The sequence below is a fragment of the Apteryx rowi genome, unplaced genomic scaffold (assembly GCF_003343035.1).
Source record: "Apteryx rowi isolate R43461 unplaced genomic scaffold, aptRow1 scaffold_828, whole genome shotgun sequence".
NCBI lineage: Eukaryota > Metazoa > Chordata > Aves > Apterygiformes > Apterygidae > Apteryx > Apteryx rowi.
This window is the reverse complement of record NW_020451125.1, coordinates 221,377-238,598: the sequence shown is the minus strand read 5'-3', so window position 1 is coordinate 238,598 and position 17,222 is coordinate 221,377. Positions and strand designations below refer to the sequence as shown.

Below are 17,222 nucleotides of genomic sequence, written 5' to 3'. Positions count from 1 at the left end.
CTGCTTAGACACCCAAAGTCTTCTGAGTTCTTGGAAGTCCTAGGTTAGCTGTGATACAAAGATGAGTAGGGAGATACCTGTTCTCTGCCTCTGAGTCCCCCAGTGGGGACTTTGTGTCTTAGGTCTATTCTGACTACCTCTAACTTGTGTCGTATTAAGATCAATTCAAGATGCCCTTGGAGAATGGCTAGAAAACACCTTTTGTGGAGGAAGGAGAACCAAGAACTAAACTCATTCATGAAAAGGCTGTTGAAGTTGTTTGGAGAAGAGAAGGCTGAGAGGAGATCTTATCAATGTGTACAAGTATCTGAAGGGAGGGTGTCGAGAGGATGGAGCCAGACTCTTTTCAGTGGTGCCGAGCGACAGGACGCGAGGCAATGGGCACAAACTGAAACACAGACACTTCCATCTTAACATGAGGAAAAGCTTTTTCACTGTGAGGGTGACAGAGCACTGGAACARGTTGCCCMGAGMGGTGGTGGAGTCTCCTTCTCTGGAGATATTCAAAAYGCGCCTGGATGCAATCCTGTGCAATGTGCTCTAGGTGACCCTGCTTGAGCAGGGGGGTTGGACTAGATGATCTGCAGAGGTCCCTTCCAACCTCAGTGATTCTGTGATTCTGTGATTCTGTGAAATCAGATGCAGCCAACCTATTCACTTCTGTATGTTTTTGATCAGTTCTAGTGAACCCTTTCAGGACATTTTTAATAGAAATATACATGCAAAATTAAATAATACTTCAGAACAAACAGTGAGCAGCTGTAGGAATGAGGAAATTGTACAGATTATTGTCTGAGTTGCAAAGGACAGATGAAAAGAAAGTATTATATGGATATGTTTTATACAGAAAATTTTAAAACGATAAATATTTACTGGGAAATCAAGAAGTGAAAAACAAAACATGAGCACAGTATGGATTCTGAAAGGATTTATACAATTAACAATGGATATTTCATGGAAAATAATCTCATCTTTCTCCGACCCAGATATTATGATGGGGTTGGAAATGAAATAAACTGATGAACTGGTAAAATCTATGACAAGATATTAAAGAGGAAATTTAGAAAGACTCATAGAAGAGAAGATGTCAAAGACACCCAGGACTAGATACTCAATCAGCGATAGTCATCAAGCAAAACAAGAAAGAGAAACAATGCTGAGGAAAGGATATTGTACAAACCATTTCTTTAAAATTATTACTTTTTTTTTTTAATCACTAATCAAGTGATTGTAGACTCTTCAGAAATTTTGTATAGATCATCCTGAAGAACATTCAGTGGATGGAGGGAAATGCTAAAGTCTGGAATGAGAAGATGAGGAACTCAGGATCCTGTGAGATATGTTAATTTCAGCTCTGTCATCTTTCCTAACTGTGGAACATTGTTTACGATCACAGATGAAAAACAGGGATTGGCAGGACACACCAGTATTGAAAAGTAATTCATTGCTGCTGACAAAACAGAAAAGGAATGGATTAATTGCATTTGTTTTAACTATTCTTGTTTCTTTTATAGCAATTTTAATTATAGTGTTTTATCAGCATAATATTTCTGAAATGAAAATTGAAAGCTTCATATGACAATCCTATAGAAACTCATTTCTATGATATATAAGTGTATGCACACTTATATCCCAACATAAGTATTCTTGTATTTACCCAGGAACAGACATAATCGGCATCCTATTATGAGTTACAATGAGCCAATCTGGCTTATATGTTCAGCATCAAGAATCTCACTATAACAAATTGTTGCTAACTCCTAGGCAAATAAATGTAAAAAAATGTATAAGAAAAAATAAATCCAAGAAAGCAGATCCATGTTAACTGAATTATATAGGGCAAAACCATAGGATAATTGCATCATACTTCTATGTTTATTACACCTTATTTCTGAATTTCCAATTTACATAACAATTTTCTATGATGCAAGTGAAACAAATTATTACATATCATTTGTAAAAAATATTTACTATTGTGTTATTTTTAATGTATATCCCTGACAGTAAGAATTTGTTCCAGAAACAGGAAATTTTACTGCTGATATCCCTCTCAGCTCTGTGCATTCATATCACCATTCTCAACAAATATATATTACTTTTTGATTTCCGGAGTTTATTTGTCTGTCAAGATCAATTTTTGACTTACAGAATGAAGCTGGCTAGAAGTTGGCTTGAAGTGTTTACCTTTTTGCCAGAGAAGATAATCTTGCGGCAGTTCTCAGTTCTTCTACTGTGACTGGAGTCCAACCTCTGACCTCTTTTATTGTATGCAGTAACTCACATTAAACAATGTGTTTTTCTGCCCAACAAACGGTTAATGGAACTAAATTGTCCAGCTCTTTGGACTGGAAGCTGCTTGCAGGATCTGCAACAGTACTGGGAGCACAAAGGGAATCCTTTCTTTCATGTTTAAAAGTTGCTAGATAGCTGAAGAGAGTATGTTACCACGTATCCTCACTATATGCCAGCTGCACGTTTTTCAGACACTTAAAGTAGATGACTTTCTCCCTGCGTGTTTTGTATGGTCTCTGGAAAGCTCTTCCATACTGTAACTCTTTTGCTTCCCAAATGCTATGGCCATATCCTACTCTGTCTTCCTACAGGTCAAGACTGAAGTATCCAAAGATCCAAATCATCCTATCTAAATGTTTCTGCATTAATTTAACAATCGTATCCAGTGCTTTGGAAAGAATAGTTTGAGGAGAAGGCAGAATACTGAGGAAGTAACTAAAAATAGACAATGCTGAAAAGACATCGAGTAAAACTGCACTGGTCAAAGAAGTAGCATGATATCTGGAAAAGAAACATTACACTTTTACTTTAAAATGGTTTTGAAGACTATCTACACTGTAAAAAAATAAAATAAAAAAATAAGAACAATGACTTTGAGCATCATGAATTGGTCTTGCCGCAATTTAGAGCATTACAGATGAGACAGAGAGGCTTGCGGGGATTTGTGGAAGATGACTGACTTTCCGGTTGTGAYTGAGAGGAGTTAATTCCCTATCTTCAGCCATTGCAATGCTTTTATCACCAACCTCATGAAAATACTTTTGAAGAACGCTTTTCTGCCTTTGGACTGCCTTCCTGCATTTTTAATGCCCCATAAGCCCAAATTATGTTATAAACAATTACAATATATTTTCCGTGAAGAAAATATAAATATTTCTAGCACATGCATTTAACGTAAGTTTGCTTGCTATCATTATTTCTAAATAGATTCATTTCATTAGGTTCACTGAATTTCACAGTTCTTGGTATGGTCCTCTTGTAAGCATCTGCAGCTTTGAAACATGGCTTTAAGACAGCTGAAAGGAGAATCATGTGAGGGGAAATTTTTCTTGCTTTACTGCATTCTTTCTGCCACTTAACACTGCTACCATTTTCAGAATAAACAAACATATATAAAAATCAAGTAAGATGTGATAGAAGGATAGAAATTTCTGTGGAATACAGTTCCAAACACAAAACCAAACACAAAGAACACGTACAGGATAAGATTAACAACAACTTCGTCAAATACAGGATCCTAATGAGCCTCAGAAGTAAATAGAACCAATCCACATTTAAAAAAGAATGGCTGAAACAGTGCAGTGCAATCCCACACCTGACATGAATCTGTCCCAATCATTCAGGAATAAAAATGAATTTCCCACTGCAATTATGGTCCCTATCCAAAAGAAAGAATTCTTATGGACAGACTAACCTACAGTTGACAATCTTTAATCTTCTGGATGCTGAAAGGTCAGTCCCCTTTATATGGCTAGAAATATTCTGTGTAATGTTAAATTGCAGACCTCATTCATGCTACTCCTGATATACTTCTGAAAAGATGGACATGAAAAGCAGCATTTATGGTTTGAAGGAAGAAAGGAAATAATGGAATCAGAAAGATTTTTCACTGCTGGAGAGTGACCACAGCACTCTGTACCCTACTGGCATAGTGGTTTAGAGCAAACTTGAATGTATGAAACTGACTGACAGAAAATTAAGATATGGGAACACACACATAGAAACTTAAGCATTGCGACCAGAATTTTAATTGAATGCCTCAGCTGGAGGCTTCAGATAGGCTGAACCATGACTGGAAGAAATATTAATATCTTTTGTGCTATACTGGGTTAGCAGATTGTTGAATTCAAATGACAAAGATCATTGCACAAGTGAATAATTGTTCCTTAATTTTGAGATTGTTAGAATGTAACAGAACATGAGGTTTTGAGATTTAAGAATAAACACTTCAGAAAATAATGTCTTTTAAATCAGCTACTGAATCATTTGATCCCCACTCTTCTTATACTTTAATTGTATATTATCTATTTTTCATATGGATGATGAATAGGATAATTACGTGGTTGGTCAAACAGATACATCACTATTTCTTGAAGAGTGTGTGTGAGAAATCCTTTACACATACTCAGTATGCATTACTAATCCCTCCCTGAAGCCTAGAAATTTTTCAGGAAGAATCAATTTTTACTGAAGTACTGCATTACTTCTTAGAAGTGCAGGAACAACAACATTGCCATTACAAAATCTTTTTTGTTATCCTATCAGTCCAAAGAGACACTTAAAACTGTTCTAAGTGAGCACCCGGAAATCTCCTGAGAATTGCAAATATATATAAACTTAGAAAAGCTGGTTCAACAGTCCTGCTGGGACTCCCACTCCTCACAAGCTGTGCTAATGCAATAATGAGCCAGTGCTTTGGATAGCATAAACATCTTCAGGAGGCCCCTGCAAACCAGCACATACCAGATCAAGCTTGCATTTGTGCTAAATTGTGTGAATAGATTTTGAAATGGAGAAGGCTTATACTCTTAACCCATACGTTCACGTACTACTCATCCAGTTCAGTTGGGAGTACAGATAAAGATGTTCAACAATAACTTGCTTATGTATAGCAGTGATATATAGTATAAATGTGCTTTAAGTTACAACTTAACTCAAAATCTGCTCTGTCTTCATACCACAAAATATCTCCTTTAGGATAAAATATCTCCTTTAGGATAAGCACAATCATTCTCTGGGTTTCATTCACTGACTCTCATTGGAGCTTAGACACCACAATGCTAATAGACACCCACTTGTAGACAACTATACTAGGAATCTACATCTTAAATTTCATATCACCTAATGGGAAATGCATCCTCTGGTCTGAGAAAAGAACTGGCTTGAGAGAATTTTACTATCCAGTAAATAGTGATAGTCTGCTGTTTAATTTTGAGAATTTAAAAATTAATACGACAAAATTTATCACTTACAGTGCTTTTACACTGATTTTTCAAATTCTCCCAGTGTTAATATAGTCATTCCTAATTTACAATTAACAATGTAAGAGCAAAATCTTTCTTTCTTCTTTGAAAATAGAACCATTATGTAAAACATAATAAATTTATATTTTGCAAGTGGCAAATAAGCTTTATGGAGCAAAATGTCTAAGATGGCCTGAAGAAATTCCACAGAAATTGTTTTCCAGTTGCAGAATGTATTAATTTCCAGTTTTTTGTAATCAAAGTAAATTTATACATTATTACTTCTAATTTTCAAACTGTCATAATATGTTCATAGAGTGTTATCACACAGTCATAGACAGACAAATATTTATGTGATGATGAAGCTTTCAGAAGCCTTTGATGTATTAAAGTATATTCAGATCCTTACTCATAGTGCATATTAATCTGATACAATTATTAAGCATATGAAGTAACTTTGCTAAAATTTGTTACAGAATATTTTACTGATGAAATGGCTCCAGGATTTAAATTATTCATTACTTACCCCTGTTCTTTGAACTTCCAAGAAAATTGCTCTTTGAAATGATTTCTCCCACACTGCCAACTCACTGCCAAGCTCTACATTGAAATAATGACTCTTGCCTTGTCCAACCATAACACTGAAACAATATGGCCTCTGGTCTTCAAGATCATAGTCTTGATGAATACCTAAATACAAGTTTGCTTGTAGCCAGCAATCATCAGCAAGCCAGAGCTGAAAGACATGTTTCAGTATGTGAATCTTCATCTAGCAAAAACAAGCAGTTAAGGCAACATTGTCTTCTGTAAATGACAGATACTCAGATAATTATGTTGTTATATTAACAATTATCTTGAAGCAATGTTTTGAGAATTAAGTAACATTTGCAAAGACAAGTTTTCTTTTACTTTTTATTCATTTTAACCTGTATCATACTATCTGAGCTACTTCTGTAGTTCCAAAATACTGTCAAAGTAATCTAAGCAATACATACATTGTAATTAAAAAGGAGTTTATAGTAATGAAGGTGAGGAGGAAGGGATGATTAGGAGGATGACCAGGGAGGATGACTAAGGTCAGAGAACTAAACCTACTAATGAAAGAGGAAAAGAAGGATTTTGGAGAGATACTGGTGATACATTTGGGACACAGCATATGGGAGTGCATCAGAACTTCTAAGAAAGCCACTATCTGTGTAGCAGACTGAATACCATTGTTTTTCCAGAGGAACGTGGGAGAATTTTCTTAAAAATTCATCCATGATTCCAGGTCATGACTAAAAGGTCCACACTATTATGCTGAAGAGAGAGGAACACCTATTAGCAGGTGTCTTGATAATACAYGGAACTATATTTTATATCCTTCCAGTCCTGGTTACCCCCTTTTCCAGTTATCCTGTATCAACCATTTGGAAGTAAATTACTAATTTTTGTTTTAAAAATGAACCTGAATTCAAACTTCTAAGCAAAATTCTAAGCAAAACAGTGCATTACCTACTTTATAAAAATGGACCATTTAAAATAGCAAAAATCACAGCTATGTCAGATACCTGTTCCAAGTAAAGCAATTCCCTCTAATTGAAATATTTTAACTTTTGAATTTATAATACATATTCTTTTTATGTTTTTTTATAATAGGTTGTTAATAGCACTCCTTTGAACTAATATATTTATGAAAAAATCAGCAGGAAATAGCCCCTCACAGTCAGTGGAGTTGTATCTGAGAAATTTGACTGACCACATACCTAGTTTAAGTTGCACAGTTAATCAAGGAACTGATTAGTGTGATTTTGTGACATATAAAAAAAAAAAGAAAGAAACTTTTAAAGCTGAAATAAAACAAAAGACTGCTCCACACAGTAACAAATGGTTCTACGAAAAAATTACTTTTGAAACAGACTTAAATGAATGGTATCTTATTTAAAGTGTTTCCCAAACACTAAAGTCAGATTTGTAAGATTGAAAGATTGATTTTCTTTTTCTTGAAGCACTTTTAACGAGCCCATTTCATTTTACAATTTTGGTCCAGTCATAGATTACTCAGCAGAAAGGAACTTCTTTTAAGCTCAAAGAAATGGTATTTTGTTTACAATCAAGTGGACGGAAATTCCTGACTTGCTTGAATGCAATTCAAGGGCTCTGCACCAGTCTTACAGCAGAGTACAAGTACTCCACTGTAGTTGGATTCCAGTCTGCTAAACACCTGGGAATGCAGTAATTTATTAACAATCCAATAGTTATTCTGGAAATGACAACATGAGCTTACAAAAGTCTCTTAGTAGCTGCCAGTGTGCCCTGCAACTACAAGGGAAGTGAAGTGAGACCCTGCCATCACCTTCAGGCAAACAAGAACTTCCACATTACTCTTTTATAACTAAAATATATCCCTGTAACACAAGGTTGTGTAAATGAAAACACACTCTTACAAGAAACTTTCTTTATGTTTCAATTTATCATTGATTAGCACAAAAATTGAGAAAAACAAAACTAAATTAAAAAGCCACTCTCTCCAGCTGCTTATAGATTTAGATATCTTCACCAGTTGAATTTTCAAATTATATATTTTTTAATTTCTATGTATCAGATAGAGCTCTTTCCCATCTCCATTTCTCTTTGATGAAACAGGGAAGAGAATAGTGAAAGAACAAAAGGGAATTTGCAAAGAGAATTCCATTTTTTATGCTCTAATGTCACCTGTAAAGAGAATTTTGTTTCTGGGTTCAGTCAGCCGGATCTGTGGTAAAAGCAGATGCTGGACTGGACACAGGTGGCTTTGAAAAGATCAGAATGCAGCTTTGTACCCAAGTTCTAGAATCTTGTAGTCAGAATAAGCATTTTAAAGATTTTGCATTCATTTTTCCAGGATGTATAGTAGTCTATCATAGCCTACCAAAGTCTGGACCTGCAACTCATGCATATGAAAACAAACAAATAACCAAACAACAACTGGGATCTGAATATCTACATGTAACCTACAATGATGAATATAAAATAAATGCTTAAAAGTTTAGGGTCCTGTGTCCTTCCTGTTCTAGATGAACACACAACCACCTTCACAGCAGAGCAGTGAAGGTTCCCTTTTCAGTAACAAAAAGCAAAGGAAAAAACTTCACTGCTAGCACATTCTCCTCCATGTACTGCTCTCACATTCACAAACAGGACCAAACTTCTTCTATGGGAACTGAAAATTTTGCTTGTGCTGGTGAACTACTGAGTAACATAAAGCTGGCGTATCTAACCTTATGCAATTTACTCAAACCTAAGCTGTGCTGTGTGCTGTGGGTGTTTTAGGAGGCGCCTCAGAGGCGGCATGTAATACCACCAGAGTACACTGCATTTCATTGTCAAAAATGGCCCTGCAGCTGCTCTAGGAGAGAACGGTCCTGGGGCAGTTCAAACAAATTTTCCCACACATTTTTGGACTAATGAAATGGAAGCTGAGCAGAGATTCTCCTATGTTCCCAAGTGTCACCTGCTTTTCAGCAGCCATGGTATAAGTATTAAGTAAGTATTAAGCCTACATCTGCTTCAAGACTCAGTAATGCTCACCCTGGCTCTTACACTAATATATACATATTTTTACTTTGATTGAATATGAAAATGTGATGTGTGGAAACACTATGTATTACAAGAAAATGAAATGTTTTTTAAGGCAGATGACTGATTTTTAAAAAGTATCTAATGTTCTTGCCTCTGAACAATACAGATTTTCCATAACAGTTCCAGTAAATATGGAGTATGAGTTAAGGTGTAGGGGGAAAAATATGAGATAAATGAGATCAGATTTTCAATCATCTGGCTGTTACCACTAAATGTGCATGTATATTCAAGTGTAAGAATGTGAAATATGAATATTCATTCACATATTTGCACATGTATGCTTGTGTTTGCACGTGTGTATATGTATATGTATGTATGTAAACACACACACAAACCTAAARTATAGCAAGTGTTTTGTGTTAAAATCTAATTTCCATATTGAATTCTTATTTTCCATTTTTAACTCTTCTGTCATAATCAACACATGTGAGAAGCTTACAATCAGATGTGTAACAAGTGACCTTGCCTTAAGAACCATCTTTTTTAAGAACCAAAATGATACAATATTCTCCACTATGTCCTTACAGTAGTTCTAACTAGCTTCTGAAAATCTTTAAAAAYGCTCTCCCAAAACTGCAGTCTTTACAACACAAATTCCACTTTTAGTCTGCAATGTAGAAGCTTTAATTTCTTAAGAATTTTGTCCACCTTTATTGATTCACACAATTTCCTTCATTTGTCATATATACTAAAGAATCAACAGAAAAGAGATTTAAGTGTTGAGTTTAAGCTTTTGTAATTTAGTTAATATATTCATGAAGATTTGGAATTAAGCATTCATTTATCAAAATGTCAAGAACATTAAGAGTTGAATCATGGGTAGTTTATTTCCCACTTCTTTTTCTTAATGAAAAGGTACCACAGAATTTACTTTAAGCAAATTCTTGTGATGTCCTTGAAATTAACCTTACGAGAATATTCAAGGAAGGACTGAGTATGAAATCAGTAGTAACATTTATAGGAGAGAAAACAAAAACAATGCCCACTATATAGCAAACCCTTCTCAAAAGGCATAACAAGTATCTACTTTGTTGCTGCCCAATTTATTTATCTGGAAAATACAAGTTTTAATAAAAGTTTAAGGAAACAGAATCAATAACTTGGGACAGAGCCTCTGCCCTTTGCTGCAGTGATGGGCAGTGAAGGAATCTCCTCACTCTGGCTGAAGGGCTGGAACTGCTGAACTTTTCATTTACAACAGCAAAATTGACAACTGACATCAGTAGAGGCTCCTTTAGCTGTCAACTAAAGGGAATGACACCTCCTTAAACTGCAGATGTCAGCATGTGTTTAAGAACTATTTTTGTAGTTTTCTGTCAGCTTGTGTATTCATTGCTCTGTAGGCTATAACTTGATCATATTTTCAAGTTTGTTCTTTTCTTCTTTTTTTTTTTTTTTTAGTCATTATCCACAAAACAAGTGTAGGAAGTATGCTCAGGTTGTTGAAAGCCAGTTTGGAACAAATAGTTTGACTGGTCAAGATGTTGTACATATCCATACCTGTCACCCCAGTCTTTAAAGAATTTGGTCATTTACTGCAACAGAGAACTCCATTCTGAGCCGGGCAAAAACGGGGGATTGAATGTTATTGTCAGCTCTCTGAAAGATATATTTTTTGATCTTTTCCTTCTGTAACTTGTCCTGAATAATAACTGTGTTGCATCAGAGAAGCATCCATAACTAGCACTCCCTTACAGTAATGGAACTTAAGTCAGCCAGCTACTGTTCTCCTTCTGCAGTTACGTACAGATAACAGACCAACCTGTCTTCTCTGTAACATTAGCACATGGTCAAAGGAAGAACAGCAAGGAAAGGGTCAGCAGCTGGTCAGAATTGTTTTCAGTTGGTCTGGAATTTTTCAACGAAATAGCGTTTCATGAAAAAAAGACTGAATTATTGAAAATCTTTTTTTCTGGGAATTTGCTCATTTTTATTTTCTAGGAAATATCTCTTATTTAGAATGGCATTTCTTGATGTAATTCTAACAGCAAGTAGCCTAGTAGTTAAAGTACTCTCACAGAATATGAAAGAGATAAGTACAAGTTTTTTCCAGCTAACTTCCGATTTGGATGGCCACAAACTGGTACCATTACTGTCCTTCTGGACATCAACCTGTATAAACTTCATAGCTTGCAAATACAGTGAAGGAAAGTATAATTTCACAGTTAGAGTGCAGTCCAGGGACTCAGGTGAATTATAGTCTTCTTCTGGCTCTACTTTCAGTCTTCTGGGACTCTACAAGCATACTTTTAATATACCTATGCTTGGGTTTTCCTGTCTAAAAGGATGATGATCAAGTTATTTCTCTCAGCTGTAAAGCAGTTTCCGATTAGCTGGTAAAGAACTAGTTAATCTATCTGATGGAACTTATCATAAAAATATCTTTCACAAGTCAATTCTATAAACAGACTGCTAATGTTTTGCCAAAAAATCATTCCTCAGGACAAGCTAAAGAGAGAAAACATGACTATGTCTCTAGATTGTGCAAAAAAAAAAAAAAAATCTACAATACATGAATGCACCGTGTTGTCCTTTGCAAGGTAAAACCAGTTAGTGTTAGTAAATTACTCACAATCTAACAAGGATAGAATTTCATACTCCTTATTACGCAAATTAAATAAAAGTACCTTTACATAGATCAAAATTACAAAGAAAGCATTTTTTTGTCACAGTCACCTAAAAATCTGACTCACTGAAGAGAAATGCAATATACAGCTTCATTATGACTGTTTGTTTCATTCATAATTCACATGGCTGGCTGTAATACTGAAAAATGGCTTCAATATGGAAGTATTTTAGTAAGTTGCTCACTTGGAACCTAATCCATTTGCCATAGTCTCTTATACTTAAATAAATAATGCAGCAGCTGCTATTTAAGAATAGGCTTTATAACAACAGATAAACTACTTGAATGTTAGCTACTACCAGTTAAGATTAACTTGAGATCATCATTAACCTGAAGAGGTAAACTCTCTTTACTAAACAGTATAATTGTAATTTTTGGGAAACCTACCTTGTGAATTTTAAATAGAACCTCACAGAGGTTATAGATTTTTTCAGCTCGTACCCAGTCCAGTGTGCTTACCTATAATATCAAAAGAAAATATTAAAAACATATTTTTCTTTACATTTTTAATTAAAATTATGAAAAGATGAAAAATTCAAAAGATGATTATTCCAAAGATTATTCTACTGGATACTATAAAAAGATTCAAACGTTACTATACTTAATATCCAGCATTTAAAAAAGACTGCCAAATATCATTTCATTTTTAAAGAAACAGAACCTACAGGATTCTTACTAAAATTAAAACACATTTAAATAATTACATTTTTTCTATTATTACTTCAGCATGATGGAAACCTGTTTGTAATCTCTGTGGTGAGGTACATAACCATATTTATTTTACAAAATGCTAACACACAGAACTTTCTCAAGTTCCGAGTCATTCAAATGCACTCCTCAATTTAATAAAAATCTTAAATCAGTAGACCAAGACGTGATCCTAAATTCAGCTTTGAGTTCACATACACTAGAACATGAAAACCTTAATTTTATATTAAAAATGAAAAAGGACTATATGTTTACAATATCTGACATTAGAAAGAATGTCAGCTGTGTGCATATATTTCTTAATACTAAAAACAAACTGAATTTTTTGTTTTCTTTTGATTTTGTTACCTGTTGACATTAACGACTGCTATAGTTTGATAGTTAGAATGATATTTGAAGTTTTTCTCTCTAATGTCTAGGTCATAGTATAATGCAATAATCATCTGCTTTATTTTAAAAATAGGATCTAGCCTATGCAGTTCAAGAAAAAACATATGAACCTCTAAGTATAAAAAAGACAAGGCAAACACACATTATTTTCTTTATATTATTTAGAGCAAAGTCCTGGCTTTTTCTTGGTGAATGCACAGGTATGGCTGTTCAGATATATGGAGAATGTGATTAAACTGAACTCTGAAGCTTTTAGCATGGAAATAAATGTCCCATGTTTTGGTGTTTATATAGCAACATGGATGTTTTAAAACATTAGGGAAAATACAGCATTGGCCCTACCCCTACCACCACCATCACCACTTCCCCCACCCCCCCAAAAAAAARAGAAGAAAGAAGAGAAATTAAATCAAATTATTTAGACAAAGCAAAATTTGGCTGTAAATCATCTGGGTTCTGTGGATGAAACTTAACCAGGAAAGAAAAGTGAAATCTAATTACTAAATTATTTTAATTGTATTCACACTAGCACAAAGTTCACCTATAATACCTGAATCTTGTTTCTGATACTGTTGTATGAAAATCAATATGATATTTATTAGTTTTAAGTTGGATTTCCAAATCTTCATAAATCCTAAACCATGAAACAAAACTCAAGAGGTAAATAAAACCACCACAAAACTCAGGAGAAGACTGTGGTGATTTTTATCAGTGACTAAAAGTTATTGCACCTGAATGCTGTTTGAAGAGTCATGTGAACCTGCTGTTCTAGTTTCTGTCTAATCTTATATGCTCTTATGTCCACTGCAATAGGAACTAATGGACATTATTGCCACATATCCATCACAGCTATGAGTTTAAAAGCAGTGTTCCAGAATTTACCTAAAATCTTTCTTCCTAGCATGCAAAGCATCTCACTTAAATGTAGATATCAGACGTTTCTAATATTAACAATCTAATCTAATTCTTCATAAATCTAATTTTAATTCCCTCATGTTTGGGAAAGAAAAAAAAAAAACACAACAAGACAGTGGTTTCTCCAAGCCATCTTACATCCTTGCCATAGGATTTATGAACAGTCTGTGGAAACGCTTTTTATTTTCTGTCACTGGATGTAGAAGTTGATAACTACTTTAGATTAGATACGTAGCTTTTAGAAAACTAAATTTAGGTGAGATGAATCACATATTACAAATGTGACTGAAGACCTCTGGAAGTGAAAGCTGTATCACCACATCTTCTCATGATGTAAAGGGACTCATTCCAGGATTGTCCATTTGACAGTGTTTATATTTTAAAAATTAAATAAAAAAATCACCTAAATATAATTCATACTGTAAAATATGTTAAAGTATTTTATATGCCTATTCCTTCTGTAATATTATAGGCATTGTTTCATCATAAATTAAAGCTCAAGACATTACTTAATGCTAACTTTAAAAGTATTTACTACTCCCTTAAAGGAACTTCATCAAATTTAAATCTAATGTCAGCTGCTTTAGGAAACTTATTCGAAGCAATTTCAGATATTACACTTGTCCTCCCATCACTTTATAAAGTGCAGTAATTGCTGGAGTCGCACATTACTGATTTTAAAAATTCTGTTACTCTTTTCTTTCTAGTGAGGTGCAGTCAATATTTTATTTGAATTTTGATTTTTAATTATTGTTAGGAGTTGGCAATAACACAAGATTAGAGGCAACTGGAACTGAGGAATTATGGCAGATTCATAAGGGAATACTATATATTCAAACATGCTGACATTGGGCTAAGTACTGCAGGTGTTTCCTTGATCCTTATTTAAAGGGAAGACTTTTTTACTTTGATAGTTGTTTTGAAAATAAACTAATTAAAGATAACAGGTTCTGGCCCATTATTTTTGACTCTCAAAAGATCTTAATGCTTCTTGTAAAATACGATTTATAGCAGAGTGATTGCTAGTTCATTATTTGGTCTTCAATTTCTGGAAGGAAAAAAATTCTTTTCATTCTCAGTTAAAAGTATGAGAATCCTCCATTCCTATTAGTGGCTAGACAAGACAAAAAAGCAGAAGCAACTGCTTAATTTGCTCTTTATGAAAGTGAACTTAGTGACAGAGGGTATAACTTAAAAAGCTGTCCAGACTACTGAATTTTCATTTGCTCCTACCTTCTGTTCTGATTCCTGAAGATTAATTTAAACTGCTAGGGTTCTTTGCTACTATTAACGATGCTGCCATGGACAATGGTAACACTGCTGAGCCATTAAATTCACTATGAAAACTTCAGAATTCTCCCCATTATCCTGTGGATCTCTTTCATCCTCTGACTCTCTGTAACCTCTTATGACTTTTTGAGCAGAGATAGCAAGGGATGATAGATCACAATCAACACTTATATAAGCCAAGTCTTTCTTTTACCATGTATATCAAGGGAAAACTATCATACTTAGAACCAAGAGTGAAACAGTCGGAATATCATAGTGTGCAAGGTCATCAGGAGAACACAAACGACATTTTGAGGGATTTTAAGGAAGGGAAACAAACATAATAAAAAGAGATGTTGAAATACAAAGGGGCAGTTGACATTATTTATAGTTTTCTCCTTAGAACTAGGATGTCTAAATTTAAAATGTTATTGTTATAGTCTGCATTGCTTTAAAAATATCACAAGTGATCATATATTTCTAGTCAATGAGAAAAGCTGGAAAGAATCAGAAGAGTTCACAAAAAGTGCAATACACTTCATTTGTTTTAAAGGATGTCTCAATTTATCATGGGCATATCCATCATAACACATTTAATAAATAGGTCTAAGATAAATGAGGTATTGAAATATATTCCTTAAGCAATAAAGAAGTTTTCCTCATTATTGTCTTTTGGAATTGTTCCTCTAAATATTCCCTACATTGCAATATTTCAGAATTATTTTAAAATGACAAGATATTTACTTTTTAATAAAGCATTTGACAAAATATCTCAAAAAGTTATATTCAGAATGTGTCAATTAAGACTGAGACATACTTTCATTCATGTGAATTTAGGTCTGGCAAAGAGTAAAAAATAGTGTGAAAATATATGAAAATACCTAGTAGCATTCAGTCAGCTTCCACCTAACTCTTGTTTAATACATGAATTTATAACTAAGTCTAGCTGAATGCTATTATTCACAACAATATGGTGAAAGTCTAATTATACAGTATTAGAAAGAATTACACTCTTGAGCATTTTTCAGGTGTATAGCCAACTCCCTAGCTAACTCAATGCATTACCTGGTGAAAAACTGTAAAGGTTATTGAATACAGGTTTTGCAGATATTTGGTTATATTCATTCCTTCAGAAAGAGTGTAAAATAACACATTCATAAACTGGCAGATGATGCTGAGCTCAGATGAAAGGCTGCAGGAACACCCACAGGGACACAGGGATAATACAAATGAACTAAGATATAACCTGAAGTTACAATTCTAAATCCATAATGAGATACTGGAATAACAGACTTGAGTTTCAAAAATGCTAAGTGTGTAACAGGTACTTTTTACTTCAGTGCAAGTTTCTGTGAGCTCCTCATGTTTCTAAAAAAGGCATTCTAATGGATTTAAGAAACTAAACTACACTATTCAAGCCTTCTTGTTTTAAGTATTTAGACCAAGTAATCCCAACATCAGTTCAGAAGAATGCTCATATTCAGAATATGCTTAACTCTAAACAGGCACACAATTAATAGATTTTTCTTAAAAGCACAGTTAAGATTTTAGAATAAGAGAGAGAAAACAATAAAATTAAAATCATTTTGACACATGCATACAGTACATATGCATGCAGGCGTCAAACAGCAAACTGAGCAACAGTTATTTCTTAGAAGAGAATTCTGCAATGATACCCAACAAAACAGACTTTTATGCTTATTCAGAGATAACACTAAAGGATTACACTATAGACATAGAACAAAAAGAAGCAAATACAGTCAATATAATTTCGGGATGTATATAAGGGAGTATCACAATTTATTAAAAATTGTAGCATGACTATACCTAGACCTAATCTAAAACTCACTGAAGTCAAAGGGAACATACTCTTTGACTTCTGTGAACACTGAATCTAATTCCAGAAATTTACAGTACCTAAATAATATTAACAAATTTGGATATATTTAAAGAATAAAACTTAGGGACAAAATGCAAATGACTTTAATACCTATCTCTGGAATACAGAGGAGCTTCATTATCTGACAATTAAGTAGAATTATCCAGTCAATCTAAAAATATTAAAAAGGTAAAGACAAAAAGATGAAATACTTCTAGGTCAATAGTATTCACTTCACTGGCTTTTTCACGAAAGGGGAAAAAACCAACTCAGTAAAAATTTCAAAAATTATTTAAAAACATTACAAAGGAAAAAATATATCAAGAAATGTTTCTGATGTGAACAGTGATATAACAGTAGAAGCCTAAAGAAGTCTAAAACAACCTGAACTAGATGCTACAAAACACACAATAAAGAGTAGTCAGATCCAAGCAAAGATGTGAACTAAAGAAATAAGGATTTATATGTAGAGTTAGAAAGTGAACTGAAAGCATCCATGGTTAAGGCTATGCACTGCAACTCAATTCCTATTATGTTACATTGGCAATGTATATAGCATACAATTACAATTGCAAATACT

At 33.9% G+C, this 17,222-nt stretch overlaps 1 protein-coding gene across 1 annotated transcript in view; it reads right to left on the bottom strand.

Annotated features, from left to right (window-relative positions):
• SNTG2 (syntrophin gamma 2) overlaps positions 1-17,222 on the bottom strand; it is a 180,830-nt gene that overhangs the window by 26,516 nt on the left and 137,092 nt on the right. The window contains exons 13-14 of the mRNA XM_026089676.1: positions 11,869-11,940; positions 5,782-5,991 (exon numbers count right to left, since the gene is read on the bottom strand). Of these exons, the coding sequence (XP_025945461.1) occupies positions 5,782-5,991; positions 11,869-11,940 (282 nt within the window). The remainder of the gene's footprint in view (positions 1-5,781; positions 5,992-11,868; positions 11,941-17,222) is intronic.